General features: G+C 48.1%; 1 protein-coding gene across 1 annotated transcript in view; it reads right to left on the bottom strand.

The window, feature by feature from the left end:
• Positions 1–17,250, bottom strand: part of WDFY4 (WDFY family member 4) — a 268,432-nt gene that overhangs the window by 11,340 nt on the left and 239,842 nt on the right. Inside the window, exons 52-57 of the mRNA XM_044240003.1 lie at positions 14,976–15,129; positions 12,940–13,031; positions 8,046–8,258; positions 4,745–4,892; positions 3,459–3,643; positions 2,432–2,590 (exon numbers count right to left, since the gene is read on the bottom strand). Of these exons, the coding sequence (XP_044095938.1) occupies positions 2,432–2,590; positions 3,459–3,643; positions 4,745–4,892; positions 8,046–8,258; positions 12,940–13,031; positions 14,976–15,129 (951 nt within the window). The remainder of the gene's footprint in view (positions 1–2,431; positions 2,591–3,458; positions 3,644–4,744; positions 4,893–8,045; positions 8,259–12,939; positions 13,032–14,975; positions 15,130–17,250) is intronic.

The following is a 17,250-nucleotide window of genomic DNA, read 5'->3' as shown; positions in this document are numbered from 1 at the left end:
ATGAGGGGAATGACACAGGCACCATGAAACGGTGTTACCCTACTACTAACCTCCTAACAATGAGTCAGAAGGAGGAGCATCTGCTTCCAGGTCACAGCTGACCGGCGGGTAACAGAGACCACAGGAAGTGAAACCAGAATAAAGGGGCAGGGTGGGGAGGGGACTACAGCTGTACCTGTCTCCGCGGCCAATTAAAATAACTGCACAATATCATAATACCTAACTAAAGTAGCACAAAATAAATAAAATCGTTGAGAAATAATTGCTCATGCTGGACACCTGTGGCAAGACAGGCACGCAGAGTCATTGGTGGCACCGAAAAGCTATGGGACCACTGGAGATAAAGCACTATGTCCCTGCTTGGTAATTCTACTTCTTGAAATTTATTTTAAGGAAACAATTAATCAGAAGCAAACAGCAATCTGTATAAGCTGTTTTCCACAGCACTCTTTAAAATAGTTAAAATGTGGGAGTAATGTAATTGTCTAGTTTCAGAAGAAATGGTTTATTAAACTGTGGTGCGCTAGACATAACAAAACAACTGAGATGTAATTTTATGGAAATGGAATAATATGGAAAATTGAAATGTAAATTATAGAGACTGTGGAAAAGCAGAACCAATTGGATAGGCTGGGCGAAGATAGAATAAACATATCTGCACAATGATCAGAATGGTATAAATATGTATATCTGGGGAGGGCAGGAGCAACAATGAAAACTTTTATAGGGATTAGAGAGAACTGCTCGACTTTGAAGTGAATTTGAAATTTGTCTTTCATGTTGTAGAATCTTTAAAAAACCCTTAAAAACAGTTTATGAAACTATTTAATGATGGTTTTGTCAACAAGTCGGGGACAGATCCCTTCACTGAGCAGATGGGGGTCTTGGGGGATCCCCAAGGCCATGTCAGCCCCTACAGGTAAATGAGAAAGTGTTCTATTTCACCTAGGAGATAAGAGCGGGTGGGATTCCCTATCCCTTTCCCTATTGATTTATAACTAGGAGAGGATGATGAATGACATTTTTAGGCTGTCGATACCGGGGCTTTTACAGTTCATCTTCATTTCTAAAAGGGACCTCAGAGCAGCAGGGGGAGGCCCCTTCCCTGACTTGCCATGGACAGTTCTGCCCTCAGGCTGGATCTCTGGCTGTCCCCACAGTGGTGCCTTGGTCAGGGGAATGCTCCACAGAGGAATGCACGGGCTCTTTATTCGGGTCTGGAATTAGAACCCAGCCCCCTGACTGCAATTCATGGAAAGAGCTGGGAAACCCAAAATGCTATGAAAACATGAAAAAGCAGGGCGCTCCGAGGTTGGCTTTGGAGGACCACCTTGGAGAGTCTGGTGAAGGCAGCCTGCACTTGGCCCACATTGCTGCCCCCCCCAACCCCTCCAGCAGGTGCCACTGCCCCTGCAGGGTTCATCAGCCCCCTCAACACTGACTTCTCTTCACGTTCACTGAGAGCCCACCGTGCACCGGCCCTGTGTTGGGCGGGGCTGCAAAAGCATCCAGAGGAACCCAGGATCAGTTCCTGTGAAACGTTTAGTTTAGGAAATGTGGCCCATGGTGAGTTTTGTATGATTCTTTTGGGTTTCTTGTTATCTAGGGTCTCTATGGCTAACTACAAGACAGATAGAAACATAAGTTGCCCTTTAGAGTTGAGTCATACTCTTATACTCTCAGTCAAGTTCAAGGGTGCACAAGCAGGAAGCGTGGGTTTCAAGTTAGATCGACCGAGATTAAAGTGCAAACTCGCTCTCTCTCTGAGCTTCAGTGTCCTCCTGAGAAAGTGGGCATAACTGTGTGTGCTTTACAGGAGTAAGATGAATGTACGGGGTCGTTAAGTAAACAGTAAGGACACTCGGCTTCTTATTAGAGCAGCGCTCATTCCAGAAGCAGGACCAGAAGGAGTCCACTCTCCCCTGCTTCTGCTCTCTTCCTGCACAACCATTTCTGTTCTGAAACAGCCTCTCCATGCCTGCCTCTAGGACGAGTCCCTTAACTTCCTTGCACCTGCTTCCCACCGCCCCCTCCAGTGGTGAAGTCTGGATGATAACAGTACCTACTTTACAGGGCTATTGTGAAAGCAAAACGAGGCTGTGGGCATAAGCATGTCCCTGGCATATGGTCAAAAACATTCTCCAGCACAAGGAATCTGGTTTCCCTGGCTCTGCGGCACACGCAAGTGGCATCTCTCCCAGAGGCATGGGTCTCCATGGGGGTACCTGCCCTGCGGGCTTGTCAAATCCCCCACAGGCATGAAACTGTGGCCCCCTCGTGGCACAGAGCCGTGTGACACCCCCCAGGTCCTCACTGTGTTCTCTGCTCCTGAGTGAGGCGGGGCTCTCAGTGCTCAGGGAGTTGGGCCACACCAGACCATGCACTCACCCCCCCCAGCACCCTGGCACCATCCCCGCCTGAGGCACCATACCTTCCTGAGGTGCAGGCTTCTTGGGCGGCCTTTGGCTATGCTGAGCTCCCACACACACACCACGGCACTGGCCCCAGAGGTGATGATCGTGGTGGGGGCTGGGCACACGGTACACAGACAGCCACCCCAGGCAGCCAGGTTCTCGAACGTCATTAGGATCTAGAAGATACAAGTGGGATGAGCACTGGTGCCCCGGCCAGCCCAGAGCTGGGAGCCCGGACAGGGTGACAGAGGGACAAAGGCAGGTCTGGATACTGCTGCCCTGTGTGCCACGGGAACTGGGGAGGTGGGGGCACGTCATTTGTTCGGGAGGCTGGCTCTGGTGACAAAATCCAGGCAGTTCAAGCCTGTCCCCAGGGAGCTCATACTCTAGGGAGTGGGGAGGCCAACGACAGCCTGAGGTGGTCAGGGACAGCTTTCAGGAGGGACTGACATCTGAAACTGGTTTCTGGCTGCCTCATGAAGTGGTAGGGAAGGCTGGCGGTGGGGAGAGAGGGCTTGGAGGGCAGGGAGTTCATGCATGGGATCGGTGGGTGGGAATTACGGTGGGGGGGGAGAGCGGGGAGGCAAGGAGCCTGGGAGGCTGTCAGGGCCACAGCAAGGGTGGAGGAAGACTAGCCAGATGGTTGGCTTCTGGTACCAGCTGAATGCCCAGTGACTCTCCCTTGACTTGGAGCCACGACTGGGGCCGGAGGAACCCTGACTTCCCACCCAGGCTGAGTGCGAGTCTGAGCGGCCTCCATGCAGCTGAGTGACCAGGTGGTGACAGAGACTGCTCTGAGGTGTCAGTGTGCACTGAGAACCTGCGAGCTCCACTCCTTGGAACCCAGGCTGGAGGCTTGGCCCCGAGGGCCCTGAGCCCAGCCGTACAACACTCTTCCCTCCCAGGCAGGGGGCACAGCCACATGGAGGTGGTGGGGTGTGGGCAGCTGTGCCTGCTTTGGGCCGGCCCGTCTCCTAACCGCCTCTGCCCCAGCAGATGGAGGCCGAGACCCTGAGCCCGCGCCCGTGCCCCACGCCCGCCCACCTTGTCAGAGCCGTAGTTCCCCAGGCAGCAGCTGAAGTCATCAAAGCCCCAGCTGAAGGTCCTGTTCCCGAGAGGAGGCAGCAGCACCTTGTTCCTCTCCACGGCCAGGATGCTCTTCTCGGTGGGGACGATGTGGCCAATGGCTCCTTTGGGGGATTCGGAGCCTAGAGAGAAAAGGTACATATCTACCCCCCAGTTAGTATGGTGGAGCTTACACACCGAAGGACAAGACCCGCTATCACTGGGCCCAGAGAGGAGCTGTGGCAGGTGACCCAGACTTGGCAAAGCACCAGCTGGGCAGACGCCGCTGGCTGGCCAGGGCACGTCACTCGAGGACCTCACTCGTGTTAGACTCTGGTCCCAAACTGGGTGCCGTGGGCCTCAGTTCGTCCCCTGCTTTCACACATACATGAAGCTCACATGTGGCCATGCAGGTCTTCAGTGTCTCTAAGGGCTGAGACCAGGGGAGTAGTGGCTGAGGCTGTCTGGGTGATGGCACAAAGCCACAGGAGCCTTGGGGGCTCTGGCTCTCCTGCCCCCCCCAGACACCTTATCTAGTGGGGCGGGGTATGCCAAAGACCCTGTTTTGGGATTTGAAGGGAAAAAAAAGACACATCACAAAACCCCAACAAACCCGACCTTATAGTCCTTATACAAGTTCAGAATTTTGCCCCATGTAGTGCGAGTTCCCCAAAGCCAAGCAGCCCGCAGGTGGCGCAGACATTGGACCTCCCACACACCGTGTCTCTAGGAAGCAGCTGGGCTGGAACTCCCACTGGGCCATCTGCCCAGGACAGATGATCCTGCCTAAGGGCTGCAGGCCCACCCGGGGGCTCGGGAGCAACCATGAATACGAGTACCAAGAAGCAGAGGCTGCAACCCTCCCTTGGGGAATCTGGGAATTCCTCGCTTGGTTTTGGAGGTGAGGAGGGGTGTATGTGTGCAGGAAAGAGAGAGAGAGAGGGAGAAAGAGAAGTGTGTGTGTGTGTGTGTGTGTGTGTGTGTGTGCGCGCGCACGCGCACCTGTGCGCGAAAGAGATACATGAAGGAGGAATGTGTGTCTCAGACAGACAGATAGGTAAGTCTGTCGGGATCTAACAGAGATGGTTCTGCACATTTCTGGAGCAGACCTCCCCAGATCCCTTTTGTGACTAGAGACACAGCCATCTCAAGTCAGACCCCAAGATCCTGAAGGGTCTGTGCCCCATGAACCTCCAAAGGAACAACAGTCACTGAAGGGACAACTCTGGGGCAGGGTGCCAAACAAAGCAAGAGCAGGTAGTCACCTTTGACCGTGACCTGGGAGGGCTTCAGTGCCTGCAGGTTGTAGAAGAAGGGCTGCGGGTGGCTGGGCAGGCTCCCAGGCAGGGCGGCATCCTTTCCAGGTGAAGGCTTGCCCGCAGCGGTCCTGGCTGGGTGGGGTTTTGTAAAGAGCTGGAGAGACAGGGGACAGACGCAGACCACACAAGTCATTAGGGACAGATGGCCAGAGGCAGCAGCGGCGGCGGCCCCATGTAAGCGGTGCGGCCGCTCTGCTCTGAGTGCTGCCTGAGCCGGGCTTGCTCCTAACTGAGATGAGCATGAACAGAACTCTCTGGATCAGCCCTCGGAGGTCGCAGATGAGGGGCCTGGGGCTCAGAGAGGGGCAGCCACTTCCTGCAGCTCTAGCGCTGGACTGGCAGAAAGAGCCCTCCTGGCTGCCAACTGTCATCTTCCCCACCCTGCCTGGGAGCAGGAGGACCTCCCTGAGGAGCCCTGGTCCCCGGTAGAGCGGCCTCTCCTATCATGGGCTCAGAATGACCCCCTTTCCTCTCGAGATCACATGTCTCTCTTCATTTGCCTGAGCTATTTCTTTTATATATATATATATATATATATATATATATATATATATTTTTTTTTTTTTTTTTTCTTCTTTCCCTTACAAACTCTCTGCAGGAGCATCCGTCTGGGCAGCAACACAGAACTGTTTAATGGCATCCATTCAAACATTCCGAAGAGCACAGGCAACCCCCATTAGTGGCCTTTTTAAATTTCATTTTTCTTAGATCTCTGCAGTCAAAATGTCCCTAAGGCCAAACTTTTTGCATAACCAGGCAACACGTGAAGTGCAAGGCCATGCTGTTGGCAGAATCTTGCTGCTGCCACAGAGGGCAACCGAGGCCACCTCGCCACCTTCCCGTCCCCAACGGGGCCATGTTTTCCAGTCATCAGGCCCACGCTTCTGCTCCTCGATGGAAACACCCACTGGGTACCACAACGGAGGGGTGCGAGCTGACCCCAGCTGGGCACAGGGGCAGAGGCAAGGCTCAGCAAGCAGCTGGCGGTGTGGAGGGGGCTTCTCACAGCAGCCTAGGCTCAGTGACAGGCCTCGATCAGATACTGGTCTACCTAGTAAAGCTGGGTGAGTGATCAGTGCAAACTGAAATCAGAACGGGACTTTTAACTGAGCATTAAATAAAGACCGTCCCTCCTGGCAAGCAGGATGACTAAGGCACCACAGGCCAGAGACCCGTCACAGCCTCAGCACGCAGAACCCATTGATGGCAAGTGCACGGTCCTTGAAGTATTTTTTTTTAAATTTTTTCAATTTATTTATTTTCAGAAAAACAGTATTCATTATTTTTTCACCACACCCAGTGCTCCATGCAATCCGTACCCTCTATAATACCCACCACCTGGTACCCCAACCTCCCACACCCCCGCCACTTCAAACCCCTCAGACTGTTTTTCAGAGTCCATAGTCTCTCGTGATTCACCTCCTCTTCTAATTTACCCCAACTCCCTTCTCCTCTCTAACACCCCTTGTCCTCCATGATATTTGTTATGCTCCACAAATAAGTGAAACCATATGACTCTCTCTGCTTGACTGATTTCACTCAGCATAACCTCTTTCAGTCCTGTCCATGTTGCTACAAAAGTTGGGTATTCATCCTTTCTGATGGAGGCATAATACTCCATAGTGTATATGGACCACATCTTCCTTATTCGTTCATCTGTTGAAGGGCATCTTGGTTCTTTCCACAGTTTGGCGAATGTGGCCATTGCTGCTATAAACATTGGGGTACAGATAGCCCTTTTCACGACATCTGTATCCTTGGGTTAAATACCCAGGAGTGCAATTGCAGGGTCATAGGGAAGCTCTTTGAAGTATTTTAATCCTGCCTCTAGTTGGGACCACTACAAGAAGTCTAATTCTGATAATTACTTAGAAATATCTTTGTAAAAGCTCATAGGCTACATCACTAAATGAAATCAGAATCTAAAATTGTGTGCACTCTCTGAGCATATGGATGTGAAAATATCTTTTGCTTTTGGACAAGGACAATGACACAACCCAGGAAACAATTGGTTGTGGGCGACTACTATTTTGATTTAATTGCTTTATCTGGATTATTTCATTTCTTAAAAAAAAAAAAAATGAAACCATTAGGCTACCCAAGCTTCTTTCCTGAAATTCCCTCCTTCCTACGAAGTGTTCCTTGGCCAAACCCACATTTTAGATGCACTGTTCATTCTCCAAGTCACCCTTAGGCACTTCTCACATTGCCCTCCCCTGGGAGCAGAGCAAACCTGCAGCGTGGTATGCAAGACCAGGCAGAAAAGACGTTACTAATTTTGCACTATAAGATGAGCCTTTGCAAGCCTCATGGTTACACATGGGATAGGCCTTTGCCCAAGATGGCCCTGGAATTGGCTGGGCTTATGCACTCATTTCCCAGCATGGCTCCTGAGCACCCAGGCTGAGACCTCAGCCCATGGGGCCATGCTAGTAGCCCAAATGGATATCCTTAGGAATAATACTTTTCCATGCTGAACTGAAGTTTGAGGGCCAACCAGGCTGGGATCAGCTAACTAAGCACTCCTCTTGCCCACTACTCACTAGGACACGCCCATGAACGCACAACCTCATATCACTACATGATTATCCCGATGTGGGATGGAGCCAGTGGGGCAAAAGGCCAATATAGGACCCCAGCAACTTTACCAGGTGCCCTGGAGGAAGAACTTAGATACTCTCCCACTGCTGGTGACATGGCAGAGGCTGTGGGACCAGCCAGGTGGGGGTAGAGCTCTACCTCTGGCCTCTGCTGAAGTATAATTGTGGGCAAGTTATGTATTCAACCTCCCTGAGCCTCAGTTTCCTGATCTGTAAAAGAATAATCCTTATTCCCAGAGCTTAGGAGGGGATTCAATGAGGGAATCATACTAGTAACTAACATTTGCAGAGGGCCCGTCATATTTCAGTCACTTTCGAGCACTTGATGTCTCCATTCCTTGGCTCTGCACAGCAACTGTGCAGCATAGACACCCACATAGACAATTAAATCCTATGGATTTACTATAGTGTCCATCACATATCCCACAGGGGAAAGTAGTCCTCACCATTATCATTAACGACATCATCATCTTCATCAACATCAGATGGTAACAGAGGAGTAATCCTTGATGTTGAGAGGTGTAGGAAGACCATTTCCCCTCCCCAGTCCTCTCTTGTCCTCTCCAGGAGAAAATGTCTTCAGTCACTCCCAAGCTCACAATGCACACACTCTTGAGAAAGCAAGACCCAGAACATAGATGCTGTACCTGTTTAGGCACCTGTCCAAAGTTGCTGACAAACCCCAGGACGGTGCTCCTGATCAAGGGGTCACTGATGCTGCTGAGGTCCACTTTGTCACCATAGAAGTAGGGGTGGAAGGTATTAACAGACTCCACTGCAGCTGACCCCTGCTGCTTGTACCCAAAGATGAGGTCGATCCAGTGGTGGAGGTTGGCACTGACAAAATCACTTTCCAGAGCCTGGAACCAAAACCGAAAGAGCATGAAAAATGAAGGCCTCTCTTGGACTTGTGAGCCCTCTGCACAGATCAGGAGGGGGGTACATGCCTCGGGATGCTGTCTCTGCACAGGAAAGGTGTGACATCTCACTGAGCTTGATGAGCACTAAGTGGGTGGACATGCGGGTAACCCAATGACCATCCCATTCCTGCCTCCAGCTAGTGGGAAAACAGATCTGACTGCTGCCATCATCCTAGCTCATTCACTCCATGCTATAATCATGAGGTTCAAAATATCTATGTCTTGTAGTGATATCTAAATGGAAAACTGAAAATAAAGTCTTTGAGTCCTATTGAGATCGATATAAGAAAAAGTGAGAGCTGATTCTGACCAGAAATATCAGGAGGTTGAGATTAAGTGTAGCAGTTAAGAGAACATGCTGTGGAGCCAGCTGGGCCCCAGCACTGCCATGATCATTCCTTAACACCTCTGTTCCCCAGTTCCTTCATCTTCATCTATGAAATGGGGACAGTAATTGTACCTTCTTTGTGGAATTATGTGAGGTTATGTTTGTGTCCATGCCTGGTACACAGTGAACTCCATGTAATTAATGTTAGCTACAATGATTACACTGTGCACTTTCTAGGTCCCAGGCACTGGCTTGGGGTTTGATGTGCATTGTCTCTTCCCATCCTTACCATTTCTGTTTCCTTATTATCATTCACCTCCTTTATTTCTTGAGTTACTGTCTTATTTTAGCATGAAGAACTCCCTTTAGTGTTTCTTATAGGACAGGTCTGCTAATTATAAGTTCTTTTAGTTTTATATGTCTCAGAGTGTCTTAATTTCTTCGTTATCAAAGAATAGCTTTGCTGGCTATAAAATTCTTGGTTGATGGTCTTTCAGCACTTTGAATATTTCATACCACTGCCTTCTTACTTCTGTGGTTTTTTTTTAAAGAATATATTTCTTTATTAGAGAGAGAGAGCATGAGCGGGAGAGCATAAGGAGATGTGTAGGGGCAGAGGCAGACAGATAAGCAGACTCTCCACTGAGCAAGGATCCTGTTGCAGAGCTCAATCCCAGGACTCTGGAATCATGACCTGAGCCAAACACAGATGCCCATCCAACTGAGCCACCCAGGTGCCCCACCTCTATTTTTAATGAAATATTAACTGTTAGTCTTATTGAAGATACATTTTAAGTGATGAGTTGTTTTTGTTGCTTTCAAGATTCTTCCTTTGACTTTCCTTTCTGACAATTTATGATGTGTCTAAATATAGATCTTTTTGAGTTTATCCTACTTGGAATTTATGGAGTGTCTTCAATGTATAAATTAATTGGCATCAAAATTGGGATATTTTGAACATTATTTCTTTAAATATTCTTTCTGTACCTTTCTCTCTTCTCTTTCTGGTACTTTGAATTTGTGTATGTTGGTATGTTTGATGGTGTTCTACAAGTGCATATATTCTGCTCGTTTTTCTTCACTCATTTCTTCCTGTTTCCCAGATTGGATAATCTCAGTTGACCTATCTTCCAAGTTTGTTGATTCTTTCTTCTGCCTGCTATTGATCTCTTTTAGTGAATTTTTCATCTCAGTTACTGTAATTCTCAGCTCCAGAATTTCTATTTGGTTCCTTTGCATAATTTCTATCTCTTTATATATCTTTTCTCATTGTTATACTCTCCTTTCAATCTTTAAACACGGTTTTATTTAATGCTTTGTACGTATTCACAATAGCTGATTTAAAGTCTTTGTCTAGTAAGTCCAAAGGTTAGGCTTCCTCAGAGGTATTCCTACTGACTGCTTTTATCCCCCATTATGAGCCATACTTTCTTTTTCTTTACATGTCTCATAATTTTTATAGAAAACTGGGCATTTTAGATAATATGATGTATCAGCTCTGGAAATCAGATTTTTCCCTCTCTCCAGGGTTTGTTGTTGCTTTACTGTTTGTTATTGTTGTTTGCTGGCTGGTTTATTTAGGACTTTTCTGAAGTAGTTCTGTAAGGTCTGTATTTTTGTTGTTGTTGTATGTGGCCACTAAAACTTCTGCTCTGTTAGCTTAATGATCATCTTGTGATTGGATGAAGATTTCTTTAAATGCCTAGAACCAATTAGCATTCCAGTCTTTCCCCAGGGAGGGGCTTTGTGTGCGTGTTAGCACAAAGCTTCAGTGTTCAGCTAGGCAGCAACCACCTGATAAAAACTCTGCCTTTACTTCATATCTTGCTTGCACAGAGCCTCAATGTCAGCCTGAAGTGAAGCTTAGGACCTTAGAAGCATGAACACAGCCTTGCGCATGAAAGTATCCCTACAGTTGTGTGTGTCCTTCTAGATTCCAGATATATTTTGAAGTTTTTTTCAAGGCCTCCTAATAAATATCTCATTCTCTAATTTTTCTATTTAAGCTTTTTGGTTAGTCTGTTGTTTGCCCAATTATATCCACTGCTTCTGGCAGCCACAGTGTCAAACAATTGTCTCTGGTTTATTTTTTCACAAATGTCACTGAAGAAAAGCCTTGTTGGTGGGGACATTCAGGGAAACATTAACAGGTCAACTAATGACAGTTCTCTGGGTATGGGGCTTTGAAGGAGCTCCAAACCCATTCTTCACCCTCCAATGACTGTTAGGCTCTTGGTTTTGACTGTTATTGTGGGCTGTTGGTTTTCAAAGCTACTACAGAGATGAGGAGAAATGAGAAGAGTGTAAATTAAAACAACCCAAAGCTTGCTGTTCTTACAAAGATTCAGTCATTTTTCCTTTGAGAAGGGAATTTTGATTTTAGATTTTCCCTGATTTTTCTAAGCCTCTGGTTAATTTCCAGAGTTCTGGAGAGTTTTTTTTTTTTTTAATGATAATCTTTGCCGTTATTCTTATTGCTTTTATGGAGTAGAGGATTTTCAGAGATTCCTACTCTGATATTTTCACTGATGTTGATCATTAACACCTTAATACACTCCAACCTAATCTTTACTCTACCAGAAGATGTCTCCCCGCTGTTGTCATCACCCAGGTCCCATGGGTCTCACCTCTAACTTATATCTGATGGCATAGAATTTCTCTCCTTTGTAGAACTTTGTGCAGTTATAATTTTTCTGTTATTTGTGTGGTTATATAATCAAGCTGCCTCCCCACCAGACCACCGGCATCTGCAGTCAGTCCTGTAAAGTGAATCTGCTCACTCAGCCCAGGTCAACAACATTTTCTGAGAACAACTTGGAAGAGGGCTGCTGTCACCTGAAGGTTAAGTTCACCTCTGGTCCAGCTATTCAAGACCAGTGGGTTGTGGGAGAGATGCCTACCATTACTACACTTCCAGAGGCAAGGATAAACCAGGGAAGACTTTTCTCCGTGGCAAGGGAGAAGGACAGAGGAAAGATTCCAACTTTGCTTTTACTAGCCAGGCCCACCCCAGATTTTTTTTTCTTTTTAGATATAATTTACACATAATAAAATTCACCCTTTTAAAATATACAGTTCAATGTATTCTGACAAAGGAATGTAGTTATGTAACCACCACCACAACAGAGACATAGGACATTTAAATCAACTCAAAACATTCTCTTGTACTCCTTTTCCATCATTCCCTACTCCAGACCTTAGTAACTACTGATTGACTATCTGTCCCCATAATTCTACCTTTTCCAGAATGTCATATAAATAGAATCCTATAGTACATAGCTTTGAGTTTTGGCTTCTTTTGCTTAGGATAATGCTTTTGCATTAATTCATGTTGCTCCATGTATCAGTAATCTCTTTCTTTTTATTGCTCCATAGTATTCCATTGCACGAATGAATCATTTATTTATCCATTACCAATTGCTGGACATTTGGGTTGTTTTCTGTTTTTGACTGGTCTGAATAAAACCGGTGCATATTTTTGTGCATGCTTTTCCATAAACATATCTTTATTTCTCTTCAGTCAATATATGTAAGGGGGATTGCTGGGTGATAAGGTAAATTCTTCTTCAACTTTGTAAGAAACTACTAAGTTTTTTCCTAAGTGACTTTTCCATTTTATTTTCTTACCAACAATGTGTAATGAACTCTGATTGCTCTGTATTCTTGCTTACTCTTGGTTTTGTCATATTTAAAATTTTAGCCACTCTTATGAGTATGTAATGTCATCTCCCGTGATTTTAATTTATGTTTCCCTGATGACTAATGATATTATCACATATATTTTTGTGGTTTATGCTAATGCATGTATTTGATCCAGGATATGTGTCCCAAAATGGCTTCTACCACATCAACCTCTCTGGCTGAGAAGCCAAGTATTCCCCAGTCCTGGCAAATCCTTTGGCCAAAAGGAGCCCCTCAGGGTCTACAGCCCTTCTATGAGCTATATAGAGCAGTACGGCCCAGTCATGGCCCTGACTGTAAGGCCAGCTAAAGACACTGACTTGACCCAGGCGATCCAAAAAGAAACTGAATTAATTTCTTCCAGTGATTCCCACAACAAACTGGCACAAGGACAGAATATAATGGAACACTTGGAAGAGCCCACAACACAAACATTTTCCTGTTAACCTGGTGAATGGAGCCCAGCACCTTTTCTAGGTTCTGTAGACATAAGAGCCTCAGAAACATTTGTCACTAGCCCTGTGCTCACACAGAAAGCCTCCATGGAGAGTGAAGATACTGCAGTCTTCATTCAGGATGTCAGGGCCTCTGGTGTGACCCTGCTCAACTCACCTGTCTGTGCAAGCTGATGAATTTCTGAGGGTCCCCATCAGCCCAGGGAGGGAGCTGCACGTCTCCCAGTGCTGTCCCATCCTGCATGCAGCCTGAGTGGGTGAGAAACAGCAGGGCTTTGCGTGAATGGGAGCCCAAACTGGGCTAGGAACCAGGGGGGATACACACTGTCCTGTCTAGGACTTCTGATTCCAGGCAGATCAGGCTAAGAGCTGTGTCCTGCACAGGCCTCACTACTTGCTGCTGCTTCTGTCTGGTGCATCTCCCACTCATCTGCCTGGAATATTCTTACTTGGTCTCTAAGCCTTCCACCCTCCACAAGGCCCTCCTTGCTTCCCAGGCAGGTTTGTGTTTGATTCACAAACTGCCTATAAAATGGCAGTGGTGTGGTCATTGTTTGTCTTCCTCCCTACCTTCTGTGCCTTTTTATCCAGGTGCTTTCTATTCGGGGCTAGAGCAATAAATAAGGAGATAATCACAGTAACAGTAAAAGCTATTGTATTTTGAGCACCTAACTATGCCAGGGCTCTATGCTAGGTGCTTGGCACACAACATCTTATTGAATCTTCATTTAACTCTATAATTTATGTATTTTCTCTCCATTTTTAAAGTGAGGACAGCAATGTTTTTAGAGGCAGCTTCCCCAGACAATAGAACGAGTCTGGATCCAAGCCCAAGTCTCTCTCCTACCCATTAGCCGCACAACCTTGGGCATATTGCTTAATCTCTTTGGGACTCACTTTTCCTACCTGTTAGCCACCCCCCGGGGGAGGGGGCTGGTAGAAGGATGAAAAGAAAAATACGCATAATGTGCTTAGAAAAACTCCAGGCATATGATGGTTGCCCGATAAACACTGGCTGTGGTCTTGCTTAAACCCTCCAGAGCCTTCAAGGTACAACTAAATAAAACCTTCCCTGCTTCTCTCTGGCCCACAGGTTCGTGCCTCATGGGGCTCCTTTACCAGCCAGCCTCAGCTCCCCTGTCACCAACTCAGGCAATGCCTCCTGGAGATCCGAATAACACAGTGCCCTCTGAATCACTCTTGAACCATTTTCCTACCTTCTGTCCTCATAACAATTCTCAGCATCAGATAGAATTTCACTTACATAAATATGTTTATATGTTCTCTCCCCTTCCTCCATGCCTGTACAGAATGTAAACACCTTCAGGACAGTCGATTCCAGGAGCCCCAACTAAATCCCCAGTGCCAAAAAAGGTGCCCCTGTGGGCTGTTTGGAGGAAGGAGGGTCCCGAGGAAGGGGAGCTCTGGGGTGCAGGTGTATGCTGGTTACAGGTCATGAGTGCCCCCCATCAGGTGAGGGATCCCATCTCCCTTCCTCCGGGGGTGCAGTGGCCCACACCCTGCCTCAGGCTCTGACCACACGGCCCCTTCCACAAGTCACCCTGACATTTACAGTGGAAGCTGCCAAGGTACACACACAGCCACCGGGGGACCTGCTCACAGGGGTGTCCTGAAATTGTTGTTCCTCCTCTAAACCGGGGAGATGGCATAGTTCCTCCTGGGGTGGAGCCGGAAGCACAGGAAAGAGGAGGAGCCACCAGCATCCCCATACCACCACCCTTAGACCCTATCCGGTAAGCAATCTCTCCCGGGAGACCCAGCTTCTCTGGGTCCAACTCAGAGCCCAGTTTAACCTGTTTGTGGGCCACGGAGGAAAACGAGGCCACAGAGGGGCGGGGGGTTGCCCAGGTCACGCAGTGGGCCAGCGTAGACCTGGTTGTAAGCAGGGCTTCTCACGGCACACTGAGGCCTGGGGACCCTCACAGGATGGGTGGGACCGTGCCTCAGAGACATCCTGGCAGCTGGGGCCCTCAAGTCCTTCCTTGGCTTCTACCTCACCACTGAAGGCCACCATCGAGGGGAGACCTCCCAACGACCACACTGGTTTGGTGAAGGGTCTCTTCATTTAGGTGACCAGCAAAGTTACTGATGAAGTTGGTCACTACCTGAGCTTTGGGGGAACAATCCCTCCCCTGCCCAGCCCACCCCGGCTACACCACAGCCTCCACGCACCAAACTCCACGGCATTGCCGTTGACGAGGAACTCGGGCAGGTAGAAGAACTCCGGGGTCAGCTCCCTGACGTCACTCATGTTCTCCCTAGAGGCCGACTCCCATGCGTTCTTCACACTGTGGAACATTCTGTCGGCCACATCAAAGCTTCCACCCTGTGAGGAAAGGGAGCCCATGTGATCACCTGTAGTGAGAAAGACACACAGGCACCACCGGGGTGGGCCTCTCCTAGCCCACGGCCACTGAGGCACGGCTTCCGCCATCAGAGCTTTCTTCCCATTCACTCCCACACACGTTCGTTCACCGCTCCACGTGTGCGTGCTATGGTTTTCTCGTGGCTCCGCTCACTCGACCGTTCGCTGGACCCTTTCCCCGAGGCTTCCTCAGAGGATACGTTGCACTGTTCATTCTCCATTTCAGAAATCCGGGCTCAGATCAGAGACAGGAAAAGCAGAGTCATTCATCTGTCCATTCCCCACATGTGCTAAGGGACCACTCTGAATCACACACGGACAGGACACAAAGAACCCACTATAGGACAGAGAGCGGGTCAGCCATGTCATGTGCGATCAGGGCAGGTTTTCTAGAGAAGTACACCCCTGGTGAGTTTGCAAGCCTGGTGATATAGAAGGCAGAGTGTTCTGAGCAGAAGCAAGGCCAAGGCCAAGAACAGAAGCAGAAGGAAGCAGGCTAGGTCAGGGCCCTGCTGACACCTAACAGAGCAGCCTTACAAGAGAAAACAGGTCTGAGGATGAAGATCTGGAGGGATACCAGCCTCCTGGAGACAGGAAGCTGGTCCATGAAGATAAGATGTCTGCACACTCTCCAAGGACTGCTCCAGTTCCAACTCCCATTTCCACAGGTGGCCTGATGCATCCCAAGCCTGGCAGCTAGGATTGCACCAGGTAAAACTTAAAAAATTCTTTCTTTGAGTGCTCTGCTCCTCTCATCTGAGTCATCAAATCTCTTTAGTTGATGCTGCCCTTATTTATCAGGTGGCCTTGAGGGCTGGGCGGAGGAAAAAAGGTCTGATTGGAGGAATAATGATGCTGGGGGCAGATGGACTTCAGGAAAGAGGTTCTGAAGTGGCGCTCTGGGTCTACTTAAGTTTGGGGACATCCCCAAAATACCTGTCCAGGATTGGATACTTCTCTTGTCCCCATTAAGGCTGGGCCTTCGTTCAATCAGAACTTGTCCTCCTTCTGCCAACTTCTACAGGGTTCTTGTGGCCTGAGAACAAATGCGTAGAGCTCTCCTCTGCACCCGCCACCTCCCTTCACTTCTCGGGGACTGAGGTCTCATCAGCATTTACCTAAGGAAGCTTTGGGGCAGCTGCAGGAGTAGATGAGGGGTAAAGAAGGGCCACAGCCACCCCTTGGCAAGTCTGGTAGGCACTTTATACAGAGATGTTGGCTCCTGATCCTCACAGCAGGGGTGTCAGGAAGGAAGTCCACTTCCATTCTGCAGACCAGAAAACTGAAGGTCCTCAACGTGTCCTCGATTTCCCGAGGCTATCAAAGCAACCAGTGGCAGAACTAGATCAATCCCATGGATGTTCCTCCAACGGACATGCCTTCCTTGTGCCAGCTTACTGGGGGGAGTCCCTGGGCCTGGGGCAAATGAGATCTCCTAACGTGTGGGGCGAGGAGTCTCAGCTCTTTCTGCAAAGGCAGAATCTGTCACTCGCCTGAGGCGGACCCCATCTGGACATCTTGGTGGGCTGGTCAGTTTTCCGAGTCAGATCTGAGGATCCAGGGAGGCCCATGGGTCGTTCTCTGCACACAGACATGGACAGGGACACTGAGAAAGCCAGTTGCAGCAGAGTTGCAACAGAACACACTACCTGGGCAGCTTAAAAATGTGGCTTTTCTCCAAGGTCACTTTGCTCTTGTGTTGAAATTAGGGGATGCTGCCCACCATCAGATTCAAATGGAAATGGAAACAAAATAGGGGGAGAGTGTTTTTAAATAAATATGCACCTAACAAGTGGCTCATTGAAACATATTAAGAGCTTTGCATATTTAATCTGCAGCCCGAGCCTTACATCTGCAGGAGATTGATGCCTTCTCGTCCTCCTGGATTCCTTTTGCAGCTTTTATGAGTACTGATGGTAATCTCCTGAGAAACAATATGATTTGGTAATAAAAAGATTACCTGTATTAAATAAAAATAATATATACATAGGAAATATTGTTAGTGCTACAAATCTGGTTAAAGATATTACCACAAAGAAAAATGTTATTTTTTTCACAGCTGTCTAATGCATTTTAGCAAAA

This window comes from Neovison vison, chromosome 2 (assembly GCF_020171115.1).
Source record: "Neovison vison isolate M4711 chromosome 2, ASM_NN_V1, whole genome shotgun sequence".
Lineage (NCBI taxonomy): Eukaryota > Metazoa > Chordata > Mammalia > Carnivora > Mustelidae > Neogale > Neogale vison.
This window is presented reverse-complemented; position numbering and strand designations above follow the sequence as displayed.